The 14,459-nt window shown below is 34.8% G+C and overlaps 1 protein-coding gene across 1 annotated transcript in view; it reads left to right on the top strand.

Annotated features, from left to right (window-relative positions):
* The window catches only part of FREM1 (FRAS1 related extracellular matrix 1), a 122,534-nt gene that overhangs the window by 18,280 nt on the left and 89,795 nt on the right, over positions 1-14,459 (top strand). The window contains exons 7-11 of the mRNA XM_051987320.1: positions 1,424-1,555; positions 2,893-3,237; positions 3,931-4,073; positions 11,543-11,739; positions 13,190-13,280. Coding sequence (XP_051843280.1) covers positions 1,424-1,555; positions 2,893-3,237; positions 3,931-4,073; positions 11,543-11,739; positions 13,190-13,280 — 908 coding nt within the window. The remainder of the gene's footprint in view (positions 1-1,423; positions 1,556-2,892; positions 3,238-3,930; positions 4,074-11,542; positions 11,740-13,189; positions 13,281-14,459) is intronic.

Here is a 14,459-nt window from a genome sequence, read left to right on the forward strand (position 1 = left end):
ATCTTCCTAAAGTGAATTTTATTGTCTCTCTATTGTTCAAGAACTTTTAGTGGTTCTCTATGACTTCTAGGAGAAAACTAGGTGGTATGAGTGAATAGAGTGCCAAGTCTAGAGTCAGGAATATCTGAATTCAAATTTGGCCTCAGCTACTTACTAACTGGATGAACTTGGGCAAACCATTTAACCTTTACCTCAGTTTCCTCACCAGTAAAGTGGGAATAATAGTACCTACCTCCCAGGGTTATTGTGAGGGTCAAATAATATAATATTCATGAAAGTGTTTAATGCAATGCTTAGGGGGTAGATGCCATATAAATGTTAGTTCTCTTTCTATTCCCTAATATAAAATGAGCAACTCTTTAGCTTATTCTTTTACCTTTTACCATCTGGCTCTAGCTTTCCAGGATTATTGCACATTACTTCTCTTTAGGAACTATTTTTTTCCAGTCAAATAGGCTTATTTGCTGTTTCCCAAAGCATTTCCCACTTCAGTGCCTTTAGTCAAGCTGTCCATAGTGTCTGGAATGCATTCCTTCCTAATGTCTGCCCCTTAGAATCTTCCATTTTATTCAAGGTTTAGTTCATGGGTCATGTCCTATGGAGATAACCTTCTTAAAGCCTCTAGTAATTCCTGCTTTCTTCATTTTGAAATGATCCTGCCTATACTTAGGCATAATAAGTAGTCCCCACACCTTCTAGCCACCATCCTCAACCCCTATGAAATGTAAACTGTCTCTTGTGGGAGGGTAGGGAGGGCAATTTTTTGTTTTTCATGATATCCCTTGTTTCTGATTTGGAGCTTTGCATATGGACAACACTCAGTGGCTTGCTAAATTGGTTGGAGGTACCTATAGTTAATCAAAGTAACAACTCAGTTACTTAATACCTAGGTGGACAAATCTCTTGCTTCTCAGAGTCTCAGTAAACCAATCCTGAAGCACTGGATGATTTCAAAGGATCTTATTGAATTCTAAATCTGGTTCCAGCATATTTTTTCCCCCCTGAGGCAATTGGGGTTAAGTGACTCGCCCAGGATCACACAGCTAGGAAGTGTTACATATCTGAGATCAAATTTGAATTCAAGTCCTCCTGACTTCAGGGCTGATGCTTTATCTACTGTGCCACCTAGCTGCCCCTGGTTCCAGCATCTTAGAGAAATCACCATAATAGTAAACCCTATGAACTCATTTGCTCACTAATTTCTGCTTCTATTTTCCCTTTGGAGACTCTGTCTTAACAACTAAAATGGAATATATATTTTTGAAAGGAAAATTGATCATAGTACCTTAAAATACTTTCAAAATATTTAATTTGCAGATAATCCTGTAAGAGTAATCTTCTAGTTTTCTATTCTCATGACTCTCTTACAATAGATCTATTAGCACTGCACAGATTTTTAAAAATCCTCTTTTAATTCTTACAGGTCTCAGTCTGCTGGAAGGACAGTCAAGACCTATCACCTGGGAGCAGTTTCAGATAGTAGACAATGATGACATCAGTGCTGTTCGCCTGGTCATTGTTGATGGCTTACAGCACGGGAGACTTACTGTAAGAGGTAAGCTGACCATTATCCTTTGCCTCAGTCCAATTCCTGAAACATTTATGGAGGATCTATCATGTTTAAGTTACTGAATGGAATATGGAATGATAAAGGCATCTGATGCATTTAATAGCAACAATAAACCTAACTTTAAAATAATAATTTAAAGATTATAAAATGCATTAAATGTATTATCTCATTTGATCTGCATAGTAGTCCTGTTAAGTGGGCCCTATTATTCCCACTTTATAGTTGAGGAAACTGATATTGAAAGTTAAGTGACTTGCGTTTATAATAGTGAATTATTCTGGAGATGGCAACTCATAAGCCTAAGGGGGTTGTGATCCTCATTGCCAAAGAAGGGCCAGTCATCCAGTAATTAACAATATTCAATATAACAAAAATAAGTCTTATACTTTTTGATTATATGTATTGTTCTTTCTAAAGAGTCCTAGGGCCTTAATATAATTACTCTCATAATAAGTGTCCTTATTGGAGATTCAGAAGGAAGAACATGATTTGACTCCATTTTCAAGTAGGAAGTTCAAGAATAAAGTGACATCTACTTTCACACAAGATCTGAAATAATTTCCAGATATTATTCCAATGTTATCTTGCCTTGCCTAATATAGTTATCCTACTTCTGTGTATTTAATGTAAGAGTTAAGATGAGGATATAACAGATAACAGTTTAATACTGGGTTGCTCTTCTTATTTATTTATGACTACTATAAAAATGGCATCATATTTTTGCATAAATCACTGGCAATTCAATAAGGAGTAACCACATTGCTTTCCACATGTCTTGTGGTTATAACAATCATGTATACAAAAGAGTTATCTATTGGTGGGTTGGTAGGCAACTTTAGCTATGTCTTTCTTTGATGAACTTTCAAAAAGAGTCTTTAGCTTGAATCCAAGCCAGTGTTCTTAATTCCATTACAAGTGGAGAAGTGGGTGAGCTTTATGCTTTGCCACTCCTAGGCTACTGTTGACCTGAATCTCCATGAGGACCATTAGACTCATTGTCCAAAGATGACAAACAAGAGGGCTTCTGTGTATTCTACTGTCTCCAAGAAGAATTTTGGTGATGACAATTAAAAAAAAAACTCCTAAACCAGAGTCAGAGAACTTGAGTTACCATCTTGAATTTGCCTATAATTCATAACAAGTCATATGCCCTTTTTTAGCCTTGGTTTTTTCATCTACACACTGAGAATTGTATTCGTGTTCTCTGAGGTCTTGTTCAGCTCTAAGTCTCTCTGTGATAGTGGTATTGATTGCCACATGGTATTTTTCTGTAGTATTTTAGGCTTTTATCTCAATAGTTCCTTCACTTCCTTTTCTTCCAGGAGGGAAAGGCTTCATTTTCACCATAGCTGACATTCAGGCTGGAGCTGTTCGTTACCATCACGATGACAGTGACTCCACCAAGGATTTTGTGGTCTTCAGGATTTTTGATGGCCACCATAGCACTCGCCACAAGTTTCCCATCAATATCCTGCCTAAAGATGACAGCCCCCCTCTCCTCATAACAAATGTTGTGATTGCACTTGATGAAGGACAGACTGTGCTCATCCAAAGTTCCATGCTGAAAGCTTCTGACATGGATTCCAGTGATGATTACATATTCTTTAATATCACCAAACCTTCCCAGGCTGGGGAAATCATAAAGAAACCAGGGTCAGGACTCATTGGTAAGCTAGGGGACAATTACAGTAAGACAAGTGTCCTTTTCCCTTATTATTTTTTCCTGGACAGTGTCCATATTTATTACGTGTTTATTGCAAGCTCACTTTCACATCATTGTGGATTTTTTCCAGGCATTTTCTTATAAACTGTCAGTGATTTAGAACACTCTAATCAGATTTTAAGAAATAGTTTGGACCTAGAATGGGCTCAAAGCTGCTTTTGTACTTTTGTACTTTCTGTTAGGGAAGGGAAAAAAAGCTGGTAATGGAAATTAATAGTATTAAAAGGATTTAAAAAAAAAAGAAGGGATCTTTAGGTTATGAAGGAAAGCAAATTGACTTTAGATACACAAAAAAGAATTTTTACAAGAAACATTTACATGAATTATTAATGTGCTAATGACTGATAATTCTTATATTTATTAAAGATGATAAATTAAATTTCAACACATTAGTCATGAGAAAAACTATATTTTCTTTTTTTAAAGAGACAATTTGCATTTTCCCCTGACCCTACCTCATTTCTCTTTCCCACTCCAAATATTTTTATAACTATTCTGTACCAGTGAGATTTAGCAAAGTATTTATTTAGTACATTCAGGACGAATGATTTTTAGTAGGCAGTGTCAATTGCAGGAGACAGGTTGGTTATCAAAAGATGCTAGGCAAAGTGTTACTTGTTGTTCTGTGATTCAACAGGCTATCCAGTTCCTGGTTTTCTTCAGAGAGATCTCTTTAATGGAATTATTTACTATCGACACTTTGGTGGAGAAATATTTGAGGATTCTTTTGAGTTTGTTCTCTGTGATAGCCACGATCCTCCCAATCTCTCAGAACCACAGGTAAGAGGACTTCTTTGAACATTCTTTGAAGAACTAATGGGGAGGTATTGCAATACAACAATGTAGTACTTAGAGTTAGAAATGTGGAGGTTTGAAGCCTGTTTCTGGCACCTCAATGTGATCAAGAGCAACTCATCTAACTTTAAGCAGCTTTACTTTCCTCATCTATAAAATGAGAATAATAATACTTGGACTCTTTACTTTAAAAGGTTATTGTGAGACTCAAAAGAGAAAATGATTGTTTAAAAAAATTGAGAAAATGATAGCTTTAAATCACTTTGAGAAAAATGCTAGGTGTTGCTCTTTTTTTAAAAAAAAAAGAACTAATGATGTTCAATCAGCTTCTTTGAAGGAATGAAAGTATTATTATGAGGAAATCATTAAAAAAGGATACAAAAATCTATTTGAGCAAACTTTTCTTAAAGGACAATTGTAAAGTCTTAGAAATTGAAGCAAATTGAAGTCTGGTCAAAAAGAGTGAATGGATATGCTCTGAGGATTAAGTTTTTGTTGTGAAAATTTCATATTGCTAACAAAGATCAAATGAGCTCTCTCTTTAGAGCAGGATTTGCAGACACAGATTTTTGGCATAATATTACTAAGAATTTGGGTTGTCCAAAAGGGAAACTGATTTCCTTAGAAGACAGTGACTTCCCTTACACTAAAGATTTTCAAAGGCTGGATGGCCACTCTTGGGCAGTTAAATAGAAGGGATTCTAGATAGGGGAGAGATTAAACTAAATGCCTTGAGAAATCCCTTCCAATCCCAAGACTGTTGTTATTTTTTATTTCTTATGCCATTTTCCCTTTATTTTACATTCTTTCTTGTGTTATATTTGTTTGTATATATGACATTTCCTTTATTGGATTATAATATTGAGGGCAAGAATTATATAGGTCATTTTTGAATCTCTCTCATCTCTTAGCATAGAGAATTAAACATAATAAACTCTTAATATGTAAATCTTTCAATAGATTCATGTTCTCATCAAACAACCAATAAGCATTCATTAAGTGCTTACTCTATCCAAGTACTTTGCTAATCATTTAGTATACAAAGCAGAACAAAAACATCTCTTGTGCTCAAGCTTATATTATAATGTAGGAATATATAATGTGTATAATATTATAACGTATAATATAATGTACTTATATGCATAAAACATGAAATAGATGTTACATTGTATATGCCATATATAACATACATGTAATATATGTTATAATGTATAATATAATGTTATAATATATATAGACACATAAAAGAAATGGGTGCAGAAATGGGAGAAGATAACCTTAGCAGGAAAGTATTTCATTAATAGCTTCCAACTATTCAGATTAAGACCTAACCAAGCTTCTCTTTCTTTGTGATTTTTTGGGTGTCTTCTCCAGATCCTCCATCCTATCCCAATGGAAACATAATAAAGCTTTTAACATTTTGTGATCACTCGGCATTTTCTATGGCTACTAGGATTAAAAAGAAAGTCCTTAGACTGATTTAAAAATCTTTACAATCTGCTTCCAATTTATCTTCCCAGTATTATTCACATTACTTTCCTTCCTACACTTTGTGTTTTGGCCAAACTGGCAAACTACTGCTTCATTTCCCCATCTCCATGAATTCATCTCTTTTGTCTGAAATACAGTTCCCCTCCTATTGCTTCAAGTAGGTTTTAACCACTGGTTGGCAGTGCTCTCCCAACCTGATCACCAAAGAAATTAGGCAAAAAAAAAAGTTCTAAGTTCACTGTGTTAGTTATAGGCTCTTCCCAATACTAGGAAGTCCTGGGAAGTGTCAAATATTTGCAGTTCTCAGAGAACTGATCTTCTCTCCCTTCCTTTCTCTTCTCTTCCCTTTCTTTCCCTTCCCTTCTCTCCTTCTTGTCTCCTTCCAAGCACTTTAATACAGTTGTTATACTCTATTATCTTATTATCCTATGGGGTGTGGTCAATGCTGATTTATCCAATTAACTCTTGATTCCCCACCTCTTGGAAAAAACTCCCTTTCTTTCCCTAGCATGCTGTATTTCCCTGAACCTAAACAAAATCTAATGGAATAAGCCATAAAGATGAGCTGTCAAACATGCTATTGTATACAGTGTTTGCTATAGACATAAAACCAATTTTTAAAAATCCCAATAGTATCATAAAGATACACCCTTTCTCAGACCTGGACAATATTCACCCATACTGTGGACATTCTGTAAATCTGTGAATGTAGAAGAAAATAGTGTTTGGCTTCAGATAATCCTGGGTGTCCCAAGTCTGAGGTTTGACCCAACTTCCCAGTCTAGAAATCCAGTCCAGAAATTGGCAAACATACTAGTGTAACAAATGGATTTCTGGGCTGACTCACTGATTTCTCATCATCTCTGATCCAGACTGTCTGCTTCTGAGTCCTTCTAGATGCTAGATGCCAAACTTGGTGCTTTTTCTCTGGGTATCCTGTGATTTCACATCATGAGCTTATCACACATGAAATTGTGTTTTAGAATTAAAGGCAGGTGCTTGACCTCCATTCCACTATATTTCTTCCTCGCTCTTTTCTCGAAATTAAAATTTTTTTTTGACTAATTCTCAGCTTTATAGATATACACACTCTCAGAGGTTTCATGAGTGGGATGGCAGCGGGCTGTTAACTTGAGACATGATGCCTGTCTTTCAGATGAGACATAGATAAAGCTCCAATTATATTTATCTTCCTTCAAGGCTCAGCTCAGGAACCATTTCCTATGTAAAGCCTTTCCTGATTTTACCTTCTTCTATGCTTGTTCCTCCATCAAATTAATTTTTAATTATTTGAAGACACATAGTCACTTTTTATTAACTAAGTGCCTTCTATGTTCCAGGTACTGTGCTAAGCCCTGGGAATACAAAGAAAGGCAAACAAACACACACTGTTATGGTAAAAATGCCTCCTCTCTGATTTCATGTGGTGGGTAACTGCTGCCAAAAATATATTTATCACAACGCAGAAATTATGGAGGCAAAAAAATCAGGATTTTTGTTAATGCTAACATAGATTCAGATCTCAGAGAATACCTGAACACCAATTAAGACCCTTACAAGTCCTCCTATAGGCAAAAATACACCAGAATGACAGAGAAATAATTCACATGTTTCAATCTTGTAAATTCCTCTTAGGCCATGAAAATTAAAAAGAAGATAGATCCATAATCCTATATTTTTTTCAATGTCAACTAAGGCTTACAATTTAGATAAACAAAGCCATAATCTCATATATCCCCTGACACTGTCAAACAAGCTCTTTAGGCAAAACTAAATCAGTTTTTCAGATTAAGTTACATTTAGTGGTTTCATAAATAAGACTGATTGAGGATAATTTACATGTTGCCAAGGAGTCAGAGACTATTGAGATTCTTCCTCTGACTTCTTATCTAAGGAATGTTTAAGGTTCTAAAATAAAATTTCACATTACATGGGACAAATTTTGGTCAGACGAGGTTAATATTAACATAGACTTTTAGTTAACCTAAATTTGTGGGAGGGATGGCCATGAGTAAAAAGGAATTTAAAAATTTCTGTAACAAAGCAAAAACTGTTCATGCTCTCACAGAATTCATAGTCTAAGATGAGGTAACAATCAAACCAATATATACAGGTTATATGGGAAAATGGTCTCTGAAGGAAGACATTAAGATTAAGAAATTGTAAATTCTGAGATTAAGAGCTGTTTAATTTTTACCTTTGTAGCTCTCTTCTTAGCCCTATATCTAGAAAGCATTTAAATGCACATTATATTGAATTGAGATTGAAAAAGTATAGAACTTCCATGAATATCTTGATGTCATTTGTCAAAGCAAGATTTGATGACTTCATCAAATAGATGAAAACCCAGGGGAAGATAGTGAAAAATGTGTTGAAATATACATGCATATACATATACAAAGAATATAACATATAAAATGGAAGAAGTCAAAGAGGTCTAACTTATTCAGAAGTTTCATGTTTAATATCATAAATAGATTTCTTAACCAGAAACACAGTTTTAATCATAAGCAGAAAGAAATGAGCAACTGCTTTGGGGGGGGGATTATTCCTGAATTAGCTATCTTTGGCTCTAAACACCACCAACCAGTTGTTGTTTTCAACTTTTCGTGACCCTGTTTGGGGATTTCTTGGCAAAGATACTGGAATGATTTGCCATTTACTTTTCCAGCTCATTTTTACAGATGCAGAACTGACGCAAACAAGAGTTAAGTGGCTTGCCCAGAGTCACACAGATAGTAAATGTCTGAGGTCATATTTAAACTTGGGAAGATGAGTCTTCCTGATTTCCAAGGCCAGTTCTGTCTATCTACTGTACTACCTAGTTGCTCACCATCAAAGACAGAGCAAAGATCAAACTCACTGCTAAATTAGAATAATAAAGATTAGAAGAATATCTTGTTTATAGCTAAAGTTGTTCCAACCAAACCTGAGTGAATAAACTGTTGATTCTCAAAATGAGAAGTGAATACATGAGAGATAAATGTAAGGATATTGATTCTTGAGATACCCTGATTACTAGAATGAATACTAAATCTAGGGAGTCACTAGAGTCAATTTTCAAATCTGCCATTTACTTCATCTGTAACCTTGGCCACTTAATTTTTATTTCCATTTCACTCTTTTAGGAAGTAAGGGGTTTAGACCAAATGATCTCTTTCCCATTTTGAATTTATGATCCTATGGTTTTAAAAAGAGAGTTAGATAGCAGATGACAAAAAAACAGGGGAAAATGGGTTTAAATGTAAAAGTTAGAATATATTATAATGATAGAGTTAGAAATGAGTGGAAAAATATTTAGTTTATGTACCTTCTTATTACCTCTTTTACTTATTATATCGCTTTATCCTCTATCTTGTTAACATTTTATTTAGGAGTTCTGGTTTAGATCTATGATAGAGCACCCAGTTAGCTGGACAGTTAAGAAAAGTAAATGTTTATGGAAAAAGATACTAGGCTTTACAGGATTTGACAGAATTATCACTAATTCTCATGTTGTTTTTATGTAGAAGTAATGGTAAGGATGTAGTTTTGAATTCTCTTCCCATTTAGAGGACCAAAATCTTTTCTTTTTAAACAGTTTTTAAGCCTTTTTTTTTTAAAGGGAGAGCTCAAGACTTTCCTCCTTCCCTATTCCACTGTTAAAAACTGAATAGGTCATACTTTACACACACACACATACACACACACATATATATATGAAAATGAAGGTCAAAGCTCATCTTTCAACAGAGAACACCATTACAATGAAAGGCTAATTGTACCTAACATTTGTAATTCTATCTAATGAGCCAAAGTAGTCATGCTTTGTAGCTCTGATTACAATGAAATTCTATACAATGAATAATACAGAATATTTCTATAGTTTACATCTGGAGAGAAGTCAATTTCACTTAAAATCTGTTTAAAAAGAAAAGATTCTGATATTCTAGATTTATTCTGACTTCTATTTATTTATTACTATATATGTATGTATATATGTATGTATGTGTGTGTGTATACACACACACACACGTAATTGTTCCCAGAACAATCAAATTTAGCACCCTGTAAAGCAGGGAGGGCAAAAGGTGAAGAGATATGAACTAAACTTAATTCCTTTGTTCAAATTGGAAAGCCAATGTTTTCTTCAAAGTTCCTACAGAATAAAGATATAGATAAATCCATAAAAAATTTCTGAAATTTTTTCATTGTTAAAATTTTAATCTCTTTTCTTAAATATAAATATTATATCACATATAGTATATCATAAATACATAAAATATGTACATATTCATATATAATTGTGAGACCCTATAATATCCAAAGAATCACAATTATAGGTGACCAAAAGAGCTTTGGAAAGATGCATATTAGGTATAAATAGGTTGTAACATATTAGCTACATGATTTGAAAGAAGTGGTATACACAAGTGTGAGCTAGGAAATGTCTGTCAGAAAAGGAAGTTGTTAGATCATGCAGAATGAGAAAGGCTTCACAAATATACATCATTAGCCTGCCCTGATAGCCATATGATATTAAAAGGCTTGAAGAAAATTCTCTAATGGATTTATGGAAGGATTTAGAAAGAAAAAGGATGAATGGGCAGTGATGTATATACTTTGAAAGGAGTACACATGGATAAAATCATGGATCCACTGAAAATACATGATCTCATCTCACCTTACTATACCATTGGGTAGTGGTTTAATTGCTTTAGTTAAACAGTATAAAGATTTATTAATTGCTTATTATGAATGATGCTTTATGCTTGATGCTGAAAGTCCAAAGATGAAAATGGCTCAGTCCCAGGCTCTCCCGCCTTCCCCCAGCAAACTGAGGAGGGAAGGCAGTAAAGAACATGTACACAAATAAGCATGGTATAAGGTACAATGCAATAGCACCAAAGTAAAGCTCTGGACAAAGTGCCCTTAGCACAGTTCTAGGAACATGGTAGGCAACTTAAAAAAGGATAGTGGAATTGAGAAAAATACTCATGAAAAATTTGAGAAGAGAAAAACCACTTTCAGCAGAAGGCAAGAGTGCAAGCTGGTTTTCTACTGCACAGAGGTGGGAGAGAGCAAGATGAGATCAGGGAATATCTGGTGATAAAATGTAGACAAACAAACAAAAAATGGATAGAAAGTAGATTAAAAAGTGGATGGAATAGATAAAAAGGAATCATATTGAAATTTTAAAAAGTGTATGTATATACAAATACACATATCAATGCTACATAAACTAAAATAGGAAATAAAATTTGGTAGGATATGTTGGAAACACATTTATCATTATAACTATTTAGTTCAGTCATTTCAGTCACGCCCTTCTCTTCATGAACCCATTTGCATCTTTTTGGGGTTTTTTTGGCAAAGATACTGGAGTAGTTTGCCATTTCCTTCTCCAGCTCATTTTACAAATGAAGAAACTGTGGCAAACAAGGTTAAGTGATTTGCCCAGAGTCACACAGCTTATGAGTACCTGAAGCGAGATTTGGACTCAGGAAAATAGTCTTCCTCATTCCAAGCTTAGTGTTCTCTATCCACTGTAACACCTAGCTGCCCTTAATGATAAATTTTATGATCACAGATTTACATTTGTTCTAAGTGTATTCTTTAGGGATAGCATTAAGTAGAAGAAAAAAAACCCAAAACATTATTTGTTTAATTTAAATTCCTGTTCCAGAAGGAGTTTATTACATGTCACAATTATTTTGGAAAAGATAATCAAATCTTTTGATTTGATTTGATTATGATTATCATTATGCCATAGAAAGGCAGAGGTTATAGTGAATAGAGTATTAGAATTGAGTTTGACACCTCTCACCCTGCCCCATGCTTATTAGCACATGCTCAAGGACAAATTATTTAACTTCTTTGACTCTCAGATCATTTTCTAAAACTATATCTTATAAATGAATCGTGACACTGAATGTATGTTTAGGTTTCTGCCAATTCAACCAATTCTCCATTTTGCATTTCAGACAGTGGTGATACACATCACTCCAGTGGATGATGAGCTCCCAAAAGAGGTTCCTGGAGTGATTCGGCATTTGGTTGTCAAGGAAACAGAGGTGGTTCATCTCACAAAGAAACATCTACATTTTGTAGATACAGAATCTCATGAGAGAGAGCTTCTCTACACAATAACAACACCTCCATTTTTCTCCTTCAGTCATGGGTATGTTAATTTTAAGTGGAGATAAAATCAGAAGGTCTTTCTCTTGCCTTCCTTCAACAAGCATTTTTTTTTTTAACACCTTTGCCTTAGTTTAAAGTCTAATGCTTACTACAAAAATGCAAGTTCTGGATTTGACCAAGAAAATGAGCAAATGACAGCTCTTTATTATATGCCATATGTATGCAAAGCATTCTATTAGATGTAGGGCAGCCAGGTGGTGAAATGCATTGACTTATAGTCATGGGATACACTGGGAAAGGAAATGGAAAAATATTCCAGTATGTTTGCCAAAAAAACCCCAAAAAAACAAAACCCAAAACCCCATGGACAAAGTCCATAGAGTTTGACCTGACTGAATGACTAAACAATCATAGAGGGGAGGTATAAAATTTATATGGGAAGGGAACAAGCATCATTAAGAGTATGTGCCAGACATTTTACAAATATTATCTTGTTTGATCCTCACAAAACCCTGGGAAATAGGCACTAGTATTATCCTTATTTTATAGTTGAGAAAACTGAGGCATACTGAGGTTTAATAACTTACTTAGCTAGTAAAAAAAAGAGAGAGAAGAAAAAGTGATATTTGAATTCAGGCCCAGTATTCTATCCAATATACCTCAGTATACCCAGTATTCTATATCAATATACCAATATAGCTGCCTCAATAAGCCATTGGCCCTGCTCACATGAACCTTGTCATTACATGTTAGAAACATTAGAAAAACCATACACCATGTCATGTGCTCAAGGGAGATAATGCATGTGATAGTCATAGAGTATGAATTATTATTATTGTTATTATCATTGGCATGGGGCATTAGGTTATTACCAACAAGAGGGAATCATGGGAAAGGTGGCATTTGAGTTAGACTTTATAGGATGGATAGGGATTCAGCAGACAAGGATGAAAGAAGGGTCATTTATTCCTGGTCCTGGGAACTTCCTCAGGAAGAATATGGAGAAAGACCAGTACAGGGAATGTTCAGGGAACAGAGTTATATGACATGCTTAGTCTCAGGAGTTCCATGCTGTGAACTCATATCCATCACTTCAAACACCCACTTGTGGCCTCAAACTTACCTGTGTCAGTTATGGAATCATCATTTACTTGCAAAGACAAACCATTTGCACCAGGGCCAGAGAAGTCCAGAAGCATATTATGTTTGTACCCTAAACAAAGTCACAGTCTAGTAATTTTTGGGATGGTAATAACTTCTTTGCTCATGTCAAAAAATGAAGCATTATACTCATTTTCTACACTACATTTGGATCAGCAATGATGAAACTGCCTTGGGAGTAAACACGCCAACAATGCCATTTGGTTGTCTTGGCAAACAATGACAATCAGGAAGTATGTTCTCTCCCTGGCCTGTGAAATTTGAATTTTGAAAATGAGATCCCAGATTTGATGGTAAATGTACTAATTGGTGCTAATTTCTTTCCTTAGCCACACTGATGCTGGGAAACTGTTCATGGTGGATAGCATATTGAAGCTAGGCAAGGATCCTTCAGCTCCTGGACTGAGATCATTCACTCAGGTGCGATGTTGTGTATGAATATCAGGTATACATGTAATAGACATCTTGATATTGGGGCAAAGGGGAATTACCCCAGTATTGGGGACTGTTTGCCGAATGATGTGGTAATTTTTTCCTTTGCTCACTCTTTCCTTATTCCTTCTGCCCTTTTGTCCATGAGAAATGGAAGATATGTGGCCCAGAGTGGATATGTGGAAGAAATGGTGTTTAAGGCAAGGAAAATTCATAGGCAAGATTAGCAGCTGATAAAACTTTTTCTCATGGACATAGATTCAGTCATTTGGAAAAAAAAATCCATGATATCATAGTGGCAGTAGAATTCATAGTGATATGTCATGTGAGTAAGGTCCATAGTTCACAGACCATTGGATCCCTTTAAATTTGTAAACTGCTATTAAATAGACTATTGATTATAAGAAATAAATGAGATGATAAAAGTGAGAGCATTAATGAACTGGAGAATATTATCCAAATACACAGTGTTCCATCTCTGAAACTTACTAGCTTTGTGACCATGGACATAAATTATCTAACCTGGGGAAAATTTATAGAAATACATACTTAACTTTCTTTCATACTTCTCAGGCTATCTTCTGTGTGGCTCTTGGCTATTGAATGCAGCAATTCAATTTATTTGGCCAGACATTTGTGAAGCCTCTCTGAGCACTATACTAAACAGTGGAACAGAGAGAAAATTTAGGGAAGGCCTCTGTAGCTTATATTCTGTTAAGAAGATAAGATAGGAGATAGATGTTTACATAAGTGCTTTAAAGAAATAAAAAATAAAGTGCTAAATGAAGTCTGAATTGGAGGTTGTTATCAAGTGGCTCAGGAAAGACAATCGAAATCCTGGAATTTAAGTTGAGTTGTGAGTTAAGGTTAATTCAAATCAAATGAGCAAGGATTCGAATATCTCTTGTATTAGGTTCTAAGGGACCTAACATAAATGTTACTAAAAGCCAGTTTTTTTTTCCTCAAGGAACTAGTAGAAGATGCTAAGACTTACTCTAACATTTTAATGAATTCAGATTTCTAGTTATATACCACTCCCTTCATCACTAGAGATCCTAACCTACCAATACTATCTTAATTATAAATAACTTTCATCTGTCTTTCCATAAATCCTCCATAGAGTATCTGCTCAATTTATTAGGCACGTTCCTCTATGTCTTTTAATAT

This window comes from Antechinus flavipes, chromosome 1 (genome assembly GCF_016432865.1).
Source record: "Antechinus flavipes isolate AdamAnt ecotype Samford, QLD, Australia chromosome 1, AdamAnt_v2, whole genome shotgun sequence".
NCBI classification, from domain to species: Eukaryota; Metazoa; Chordata; class Mammalia; order Dasyuromorphia; family Dasyuridae; genus Antechinus; species Antechinus flavipes.